Genomic DNA, 10,816 nt, shown 5'->3' on the forward strand with positions numbered 1-10,816 from the left:
CACTGACTGAGGGGTTGTCGCGCTCGATGAATACTGGGGCGACCCCTGCTAACCATTCGGACCTGGTGCCTGCTTTACTGCTCTGCGGGCGGCTTCCCACCTCCCCGGGTCCCTTCCTTTCCCCAAGAGAATCTGAAGGTATGTCCCTTCGGAAAGCCGTCGTTGCTGTGGATGCAGACCATCGGCAAAAGAAGCGCTGTTCCCAGCGCGGATCGCAGGGGGCGGAAGACCTTTATAAAAGATACTTGGAGCACAAACGTAGCCGCGAGTGCTCCAGCGGCAGGGGGACGCTCGCTGGCTCTGTCGGAAGAGTGCCGCCTGCGGGGCCGCCCAGAACTGCTCGCGACTCTGCGTCCGCGGTACTGCCCAGACCTGGAAAGACACATGTCTGATCTCCCTTTCCCCAGCTTTGCTCAGCTTGATGGAGAGGGTGGAAGAGCACATGCACTCCGTCAAAACTGTACTTTCGTTATACTAGTCTTCCTTCAAAGTAATAAAGAAGAGGTTTGTGTAGTTACCCTGTGCTAAGGAAACACAAATTATCTTTTCTGGAAAACCTCTTCTTTCTTTGGTTAACTCTTACAGAATACAGCTGGCAACTTAGCTCTTAAAGTAAGAATTGTATCAGTTTCTAGAACATAGTTTTTTGTTACACTGCCAGAAATGTGGGGTTTTTTGATAGGCATATCTGATAGGTGAATTAAAAATTTGCTTTTTTGTGAGTTTCAGTCTATTTCTTCTACATTTGTCTCATGCATAGAACAAAAAGCAGCATACAGTGGTTGCACAGTAAATCATATTCTTTAGAGCACCCAGAACTTAATTTCTACCCTATGTCAAATGTAATATTAAAAAATAATCATATTCAAGGAGAGGAGAGATCCCATGGAAGGGTAAGTGGCAAATGAAAATGTTTAGAAAACAACAACTGCAGACATTTGGGAGAGAAATAGTCATGCTCTTGCTCGTTAGCTAGCAGCTGCTAAGAGGAATTGGGAAAGAACTTCCATTGTGGATGGTTATTGCATGACCTCCTGCTACCATTCTTATTTTTCTGTGAACTGAGCTGCTGATACTGGCTATTACCCAACTAAGGCCCTGGACCACAAGAGTGATTTGGGAAGAATGCAAGAATTGCACTATATTCTCTTTCTTCATCTTTCAGTTAATCTGCTGAACAAGTTACTTGCATCCAAGTGGTTTAAATTCTGGCTTAAAATACTAAAATAGACTGTACTGACCAATTACAACCCAGTATTATTTTGCTTATCTGTCAGATCGTGAAACCAAGCGAGAGATGCCTGGAAATGACTTTTCTTTCCACATAATGGAAGTAAAGCACACCCATGTCCAAAGCTCTTGTGCCCCATCTGTGTACTTTCTCTACTGGATCCCACCTCTCCCCAGTAATATGGCATGAAAGCAGAAGCTTCTCTGCAATGTTCCTTTGTTATAGCAATAAATTATATTTCTTTGTAATTCACCAATCTAGTGATAAACAGTCTGAAATGAACTATAGAATGACACAAGAGAGGAAGGGGAGAACCACCTCATCTGGCAGAACATCTTAATTTATCTCTCCCAAGAAATTCTGGTGTTCTTGAAGAAATTGGCATGTTTTACCTAATAAGACATATGGAGGGTCTGTTCTTTATAAAATACAGATGACAATTCTAATACCACTGAGATAAGCAGAACAGACTACACCTACAATAGTTTCGTTTTTATTATCCCAAGCAATGGACTTTTTTTTTCTTTTTTTCTTTTTTTTTTTTTTTTAAACATGTAGCTTTCAGAAAATCTGTAACCTTCTGTTCCTACCCTGCAGCTTGAAGCTCTTTGTTAGGGGATGCTCGAGCATCAGTGTTAGTTATAATTGTCAATAGGAGGGCTCCAGAGGTACAAAATGTCAGCCCAGACTTTGTTCCCTTGTCTTACACATTATTGAGGTGTCCTCAGCTACAACATTATATTGCCACCCTATATATGCCTTGCAGGGTGTAGATGGTCTGACTGGGTTGATTGAATATGTGATATTTCTCCATATGCTGTGTAAGGCACCTGCTATATGTATGTATGTGCTATTTGCACATGTTCCAGATACAAGTTCTTCATGTTCCTCTAGCAGTACTTATCACTCTAGGATGAGGGCTTCACAAACATCTGATCACCACCTCTCAGCTCACCTCTATGTGTGCTTCCAAGAGTTTATTATGTCTCTGACAAAGAGCTGAGAGACAGTCTATGAACTAATTTCTCAACTTCATTTTTTCTTTAGGTACTTTCCAGTTTCCAGGGAACTTTGTAGCTTTAGAAAACAGCACCAATTGGCTGAAAGTAGTTGCACAGTCAAGTCATAAGTGCTTTGTGACCAAATGTGAAATATGAAGTTAGTGGAAAGTGTCCCCTCCTGAGGCGAGGGGTTTGAAACTAAATGATCTTTAAGGTCCCTTCCAACCCTAACCAGTCTATGATTCCATGATTGTCCTACCTCACCTAGGTTGCTGCAACTGGGGGATATTGGTGTTAATGGCAGCAATCTGCTGCCTAAGCCATGCAACTTCTCCATAAATGGATTTATGCAGCTCTGGCTCTTTTCCTCAACACTATCCATCCTCTGTGCTAAACGAAGCAAAGGCTTTGGTGAATAGCATTAAATAGCAGATATTTAATTAAGACTATATCATAATGCATATGTGCAAGAAAACCAAATCAAGATCACCCAGGGAACTGTAATTCTGGCCTCTAGAGCCTTACTTCAACATAATTTCATAGCTTAATACATGTTAAATTAGGTTCTCCACATATTTCTTTCTCACAAATGTGTTATCAGAAATACCACGTAAATCTGTTTTGCTAATCTTCGCTTACTGCAATGCAACATTCTCCTATGTGGATCACATGCTAAAGGCTAATATTTTCTTTCCTTGGTCATTTGCCTTTTTTTTTTTTTTTTTTCTCTGCCAGTCTCTTGTGTGTATGCTCTACACATCTTGCCTGTATTCCTAACTTGAAGATCTCTACAGTGATAGTGATTTTACTGATAACAATCAGTAAAATATTACTAACTTTAACGTACACAACTAGCACAGTTCAGCTCAGAGTAGACCTGGAAAATGTAACAATGCTTGGTTGACAGGTTGGTAAAAGCCTGAGACATCTGATGCAATATGATAAATATGACTATACGCCACCCAAAACTCAATTCCCATTTCCTGAACAGCCAGGCTTCTGGCTTTTCAGTAGCTGCAGATGCAGATTCTTGTCCTATTCTACAAATAATTTTGACTTTTAAAGGGTTTATTCCACTCCAGAATGCAGAATTAATTTAGATGAATTAAAAGTCCCTTTCTCTGAGCTATCATTGCAAGTTTACATTCTGATCTGAAACCCTGGGACACTGGCATTTGAAACATCTTTAGCCCAGTAATGCATATGCTTCATAATCATATCTATAGAACTGATGGTGCTAGGAGCATTCTACTACTAAAAAAAATGTATTAAAAATTAAACTGTACACAGCTTAGGTGGGGAGAGGCAGTGGGTGGCCTTCTTTTTTAAAAAATAATGCCTTCTGAGATGAACAAACATTAATAACAGCCTGTTTTTCTACAGGAAGTACTACAATTATTCTCTTCCTTGGTCGGAACAGTAGGCTAACAGCCTTGTCAAGTTTCTATTCTTCAAAGACTTGAAAAGACTCTAAACTTCAAAGTTTTTCATTGTATGAGCACCTGTGCATAAGACTAGTGTTGATTAGAAGTTTATTGATAGTAATCCTGTTCTGAACTGACAGAAACAAATAGGTTCTCATCACAGAATACTGTTTCACCTTACCACATCAGGAAAAAAATACACATGGTGTAGACAGAAATTGCATACTTGAACATTTGTGCTTTCAGACAATGTGGGCCTGGGATTAATGAACATCCTAACCTGCTGTGATTTAGTTCAAATGATGATTCTGTGCACCATGAACTGGAAGATAGCAAGCACCAATTTAGTGAGATGTAGCACTATTAATTTCTACCTTTCAAATGAAACTGCTTAAAAGGATGAGCATTCTGACAGGTGGCAATAATAGTACTGCCTTTCTTTTTTTGCCAGAATTTCTGTGGCTTATCATCCCCAGTGCATTGAAAAACAAACCTAAGTGTTTCTGGAAAGACTGGCTGCTGGGTTTGTTGGTTTTGTCCCTTTTTTTCCCCCTGCTACCAGAGAATTTCCAGGTATGTCAAAAAGGGCTGCCAGAGGGTTTGCCCTCTTGGGTTAGCTAAAGATGCAAACTTACCTACTGTAGGCCTTTGATGCATTCCAAGTACCAGTCTGAGCTTGGAAGAGCAGGAATCACTTCTTGGTTCTGCCACCACTTTCCTGTATACTCTTGAGGTAGCTTAAGGAAAAAGAAAAAAAAAGACAATTTTTCACCATGATAGACTGTGGAGGTATGGTCTTTTGATCCTGGGATTACATGTTAACACATGTTATCTCTTAGGTTTCCACTGTTTAAATAAATATGGTGTAAATAGTTATTAGTGTAAAATTGCTCATCTTCCTTGAGAGGAGGGTAGAGATGTAACCTGAGCACAATCTGTTCAACTAGTTAAAAAGAAGTTATATCAAATGGAGTTTGAATTTTAGAGTTGCCTCCTATTCAACAGTAGTTGTCACTAACTTCAAGCATATCAAAAGACAATTCTTAGAAACCAAGTAGGTTTCACAGTGCTTGAAAACAAAGCTCCTACATGACACATTCTGGAAAGGAGGATTGCTTCTGAGAGTAATGGCCTTCAAAATGTGGTACACTGCTTACTTCCAGCCCCCTTGTGAAATGTCTCTTGTCCACTATTTACAGATTATGAACTTCATGTTACCACACAGTAATCACTCAGAGATCTTTCAGGAATCTTTGCAGTCATCTTTAGATTGGATCATCTTGAATATTAACTGTAGACCTTGTTTTCAGCTAGTGTACTGAGTAGGTACCATTCTGAGCTCTGCCACTGACAAATCTGGAAGCTTCTCTGAGCTTGTCTTTGTTACAAATGAAGTAGAAGCAAGGATTGCTTTTTATGCCTGGCTGAATGAAAGGCAGTCTGAAAGTGGAAATCTCTGGGAAGAGTTTTATCCCTAATGTATACAAAAGGTGCCCAGTGTGTTGGGCAGTCCGGATGTTATGGTAATATTGCTATTAAATATTTTTAGGTGTTTTTCCTCCACTTATTCACCATGGTTTTAAGCTGAATTGACAAGCTCACTATATGAACTGATTTGAAGTGGGTAAGCAAAAAGCAATATTTGTTATTTCACTTATTTAGGAATAAGGGTTTCACTATGGTTTTGGTCTTGGGTATTTATCCATGTTTTCCTTGCTCTCTTGTAGAATTCTTGGCCCAGAAGCCCTTATACTGCTTCAATCTGACATCCATGCAGGATTCAGAGATGATCCTTGCTGCCACTTTTCACTTCTATGCTGAGAAGCGTCCTCGGCACCAGGAAGTGTTTTGTAAGCGATCCAAGAATTCATCCTGCCGCCTCCTTCACCTGTCTCCGATCCTGCGGCTCAACCTCATTTTCCAAAGCATTCACCAGAATTCTGCCTATGGGCTAGTGAAAGGGAACTTCACTATGTTTCTTCAAAGGCGAGGGGCTTGGCATGCAAAGGACATTTCACACATCATAAAAGAATCAAAACGGGCTGGAGAGCTCATTCTCTGTGCTGAGCTTGATTTTGGAGAGAAACATAAAGGCTTCCCTGAGCAAGTCACCAGTCATTTACCTTATATACTAGTTTATGCCAATGATCTTGCAATCTCTGAACCTAACAGTGTGGCAGTCACCCTGCAGCGTTATGATCCTTTCCCTTCCAATGATGGGGACCCAAATCTGTCCCCTAATGCTTCTACTGATACTCGAGTGAGGAGGGATACATACCTCTCTAGCTCTATTCAGAACAATGAGTTGCCAGAAGTAGATTATAACAACAATAAATATAACAAACATGACATATGGGAGAATGCTTACAAATCCTTGAAACCAAAAGCCTCACGCAAAGACCGAAGGAGAAAAGGGCAAGAAAATACAGAAACACTTACAAAGTCTCAGGTGCTAAATTTTGATGAGAAAACAATGAAGAAAGCAAGGCGAAAACAATGGAATGAGCCAAGGATTTGTTCAAGAAGATACATGAAAGTTGACTTTGCTGATATTGGCTGGAATGAATGGATCATATCTCCCAAATCATTTGATGCCTACTACTGTGCAGGGGCATGTGAATTTCCAATGCCCAAGGTAGTATACCTTTTTGTTTCTGTCAGCTTGCAAACAGTAGATCTACTGTACTGCTTATCCAACTCCTCCTTTAGTTAGATTTTCTTTTAGATTTTACCTCTTTCACTGTATTCAGTTGCCTTGTTGAGCCTAAATAATTTAAACAATATCATTTTCATCAATGTATTTATGAGTGCAAAAAGATCCCAAGTTATCTTTAAAAGTAATCTGAAGAATAAGAAAAATGTCTCAGGTTTATCTTATGATTCCTCATCTTGTATCTTGAAATCATAACATGAAGACTTATGCAGCTTATTACAATACGGTTACACATACTAAATCATCAAACTACTCTGTTGTGGTAGCATAAGTATAAAGTATTAAATGCTAATAATAAAACAAAGTACTCTTATCAGAGTGTTTCTGAATTCCAGTGGTAATACCTCAGGAGAAAAACGCAGAGTAGTGACAATGAGGTATTTTTAACTTTAAGAAACTGCTTGTCACTTTGAAAATAAGAATACTTCTTAAGCTGATACTGTGTCTCAGAATTCTCTGGTGGTTTTTTTATTTTACTAAATTCTTAAGACAATCCTGCTGGAACAAAAACGTTGATTTATTTTATGTGGCAGGAAATGCCACATAGCTGTCTGTAGTACTCTAAAATTAGCATACTGAATTTCTCCTATAGAAGCAATGTGAAATTTGTTAATAGAAAGGCAAACATGAACTCCTGCTCCAATGGAATTTCAATTTGGCCCACTCCCACTCACTTGTTCTATGGCATGAAGTAGAAATTCTGGCAATCCTATGTAGCACAAGAATTACCGGCATTTGATAGTGCTTTCAAGTACTGGGGGAGGGGAGGATTTAAAGTACTGCATAACCTGCATGTTTAGAAACTGTAAATATTTTGCAGTTCTACCTGCAAGTGGCCTCATTATTTATTTTACTAACATTTTTGCGTGCTGTCACTCAGCATATAAATAGTGGGTGGTGTTTTACAGGAGAGAATTTCAAAGCTTTGAGACAGGAATCTGCCCTACTTTACATACAGGGAGACTGATGTATGTTTGCGTTGAAATAGGTAGTATGATTACAGAAAGGGTAGGTATGTAGGCTAGTTTAAGTCCACGAACAGTGGAAATCCAGACATCACGGTAAGGCTATACAAATCTGACCACATGTTCTTGTGTAGCTGGCCAATGCTGAACCATGTACACATAAATTGATACATGGTCTGGTAAAAATTAAAGTGTGCGCAGGCTCACGTACAGCTTCACTTTTTTTTGTTATAGAGAGGTCATGCAACACAATCACAATTTAACTTATCCAAAACAAAACACAGCCTGGGAATATGGGTCCTCTGCCATGGACCCACAGTCTAATGCACCGTTCATACATACCAAAGCAAAATAAACCCCAAAACCTACATTTAATACATCTGGCTTCCTTTGAGCAAAACAGCATGACACAAAAACTGAAAGAAGCAAAAGAGAGTGGATCCATTTCTAGCTGAAATAGTTAAATAAGCTTATAGTGCTGACTTATTTGATGTCTCAAGAAATACTATTTGCTATAGAATAAAGATTCCCTTGTAAAAAAAAAAAAAAACAGTTCTCATTTGGATGCTTGTTTTCTAGATAAATGAATATGGGTGCAGTAGAATCTTGGTGCCAAAAAAAAAAAACCAACACCTAAAACAAACAAAACCAGACAGAAATTTAAAACTAAATCACAGATACATAAGTTCGGGGATTTTTGGTTTGACACACTCTTTGATTGGGTTTGATTTGGAAGAGGTCTACTTTTTGTTAGCTTTATATTTTTAAATGGGGGGAAAAAAAAGAGACAGATTCATAGTTGTAACTTTTTTAAATGACTGTTTCCAAATGAACAGAAATAACTAGGACATCAGCATGATTCAAGCTCCAGGTCAGAGCACAAGAATTGCTAAATATTACAGAAGCCAAAATAGCTTTTTTTCTTGCATATGTTCCCTAAGTCAGGAAAGCATGCATATGATATTGACACTACTAAATCAAAGGCCATATTAAGGCTATTCACTTGATCTACACAGCCTGTGATGGACAACGGGTTTCCAAGGTACTCTTTTAGAACTGTGGAGCTAGAAACATGCTTCGCATATTGAGAATCACCACACTGGATGATTATTGTTTTAAAGTATCAGTATATCACTCTGCACATCTACATTAGTAACTGCAATTCTTGATCTAGATACAAAACAGCTCTGGTACAAATCTTGTCATAGCAAGTTCACCTACCTTACTGCTGATGTTTTTATTCCCTGAACTGTGAAAGGGAAGACTGGTTTATATGGTTAGTACTGACTGGTTGCACTGTTCATTTGCCAAATAAATGCTAGTCCTTTGTGTGGTAGAGGTAGGCAGGAACATATCCTTTCCCTGGTCTACAGTAACTAGAATTCTCTTGATTTCATCCTTATACCTGTATTAGTTCATTAGTTTCATTTTGAGAGCTGAATTCAAACCTGAAAACAAAACTTGCCTGAAGCTAAGAAGTATTGCTTATTAAGATGGAGGGGAGGAGAGGGTATTGAGGGGCAAATTCATGATAAAACAGATTTTAAAAGGTGTGTAAGCCAGGCAGAAGGGCAGGGTCTAAAGTATGTCAAACCCGCTGTTCAATTGCTTTTTGATCTCATCACGGTCGTTCAACTTTCTGAGGCCCGAAATGTTCCTGAGCTGGAATTGTCCTAGAGGTTAAGTAAGAGCAGAACCTGGCCTGCTGTATATAACTTAGCAGCCAGCATTTAAACCATTAGCATTTCCCCAGTGCCATCACCACTGGGCATTCAACTCATTATTTCAAGCTTTCCATGTTAGCACATCAGTACAAAGTATAAATGTGAAGCTTAGCCCATGATCACTGAACAGTTCTGCCAGTTTTCCAGAATAGCTGGAAAATTCAGAGCTTGGCTGAATGTGGGATGGGTGTGCTGTCTGGCTCTGCAGTAGATGTCTGCTGTGGATGTAGGCCTCAGGTAGCCATATTCTGCATAGAGTAATAGTCCATAATAAGCATTTTTCTCTATAACAATTTTTGTGCATTGTGTATACACCTGCTGTTGCCTTGGTAAACAGCTGTTCATGCTAGACTTTGCTCACATCTATTTGTTCCTTGCAGATATTAGAGACTGCACAGCTGGAGAAGATCCTAGTAGGATCTTCTTCAAGTTCACACCCAGGAATTCTGTAAGTCAGTAACTAGCACTACAGGCAATGATGGCTATCCGCTGTATGAGGTCAACAGATTCTGTTTCAGTAGCACCTTAGGGTCTGTGACTATTTCAAACAACAATATGAAATAATAAGGGTGCTAGGAATATTTCAGGAGGTTTTTTATAAAGGTTGAAGAACGTAATTCTAGAAACTCTAGTTCTTTGAATTTCTAAACTCTGCAGTTGCTTAAACACATGAAAGCTACATCTGTCTCTCTCTTGCTGTCCAGATTTGCTGACATGGCCAATGCGGGTAGAAGCTTATTTCTACTTCACATAGCAGCTGGGAGACTAATTCACCACTGCTTGTCTGCAGACAGCTTTGAAATCTAAAGATGAAGGGCAGCATGAGAGAGCAAGCTGTTGCTAATTATGCCAACATACGCTAATTACAGAAAGGCACTTTCTAGGAGTGGTCACTTGTTGGGACTTGGTTATAGGGATGCTGTCTTGAAGCCCTGAAGGATCAAGGACAGATTTCACAGTTCTTCCTTGTAATGGCTCAGATGAGGTTGCTTTACTCAAGGAACATCTGAAAGCCTTAATAGCAATTAAGGTTTAGATCTGATATGTTACACTTAAAGCAAATGTATCAAAACTGAATTATCCTAAAATAGCTCCTTTGTTATACCCATGGACTACATAACTTTTCATGTTGAAATGAAAAATCACATTTTGCATATACACAATTATTATTGGAAAAATAGAGAAGATATGGGAGACCTTAATTCTTCTTACTTGAAGCATCTGCTTCCACGTGGAGGTGTGTAAAGTCCCTATTTGTTTTCCCACAGCTGTCATTTTCCACCCATTATTCAGTTATGTACCTATAATGATGAAAGATTCATGTACCACATATACCAGATATGTGCAGAAAACTTGTGAAACTGTAGCAAAAAGCCTGATATGACTAACACAATTTTCCTACTCTTACTGTACTAATTTGCTGGGACTGTATTCAAACATGACAGCTGAACAGGAGTCACTGAAGCTTCAGCCTCAGTGATGAGTTGCATGCCATACTATTACCTCATATAACTGGAGCACATGCATCCCATGTTATGCTGAGGCAATGACAAAGGAAGGCTGTCACTCTGTCGCCTCTTCTTGACTGTATGTCCCTCAAGCAACAGAAGTGGTGAAAACTCTTTAGTACTCTTCTGTTCCTCAGACTACAAGGGTCAAGTGTAGCTGGTGAATATAAGCAAAAAAATATTAAAATGCATATTTTATTTTAATATATTATAAATGTTTAATAATATGTATATTTTATTTGTATTTATA

The 10,816-nt window shown here is 39.0% G+C and overlaps 1 protein-coding gene across 1 annotated transcript; it reads left to right on the forward strand.

Annotated features, from left to right (window-relative positions):
• Positions 1 to 4,429: 4,429 nt before the first annotated feature.
• Positions 4,430 to 9,506, forward strand: GDF10 (growth differentiation factor 10; the record flags this gene model as incomplete). Its single annotated transcript, XM_010018648.1, has 3 exons — positions 4,430 to 4,445; positions 5,384 to 6,291; positions 9,439 to 9,506. Coding segments are annotated over exons 1-3 (992 nt in total), but the record flags the coding sequence as incomplete, so codon positions are not given.
• Between the last annotated feature and the right edge of the window lie 1,310 nt (positions 9,507 to 10,816).

This window comes from Nestor notabilis, unplaced genomic scaffold (genome assembly GCF_000696875.1).
Source record: "Nestor notabilis isolate BGI_N333 unplaced genomic scaffold, ASM69687v1 scaffold16577, whole genome shotgun sequence".
Lineage (NCBI taxonomy): Eukaryota > Metazoa > Chordata > Aves > Psittaciformes > Psittacidae > Nestor > Nestor notabilis.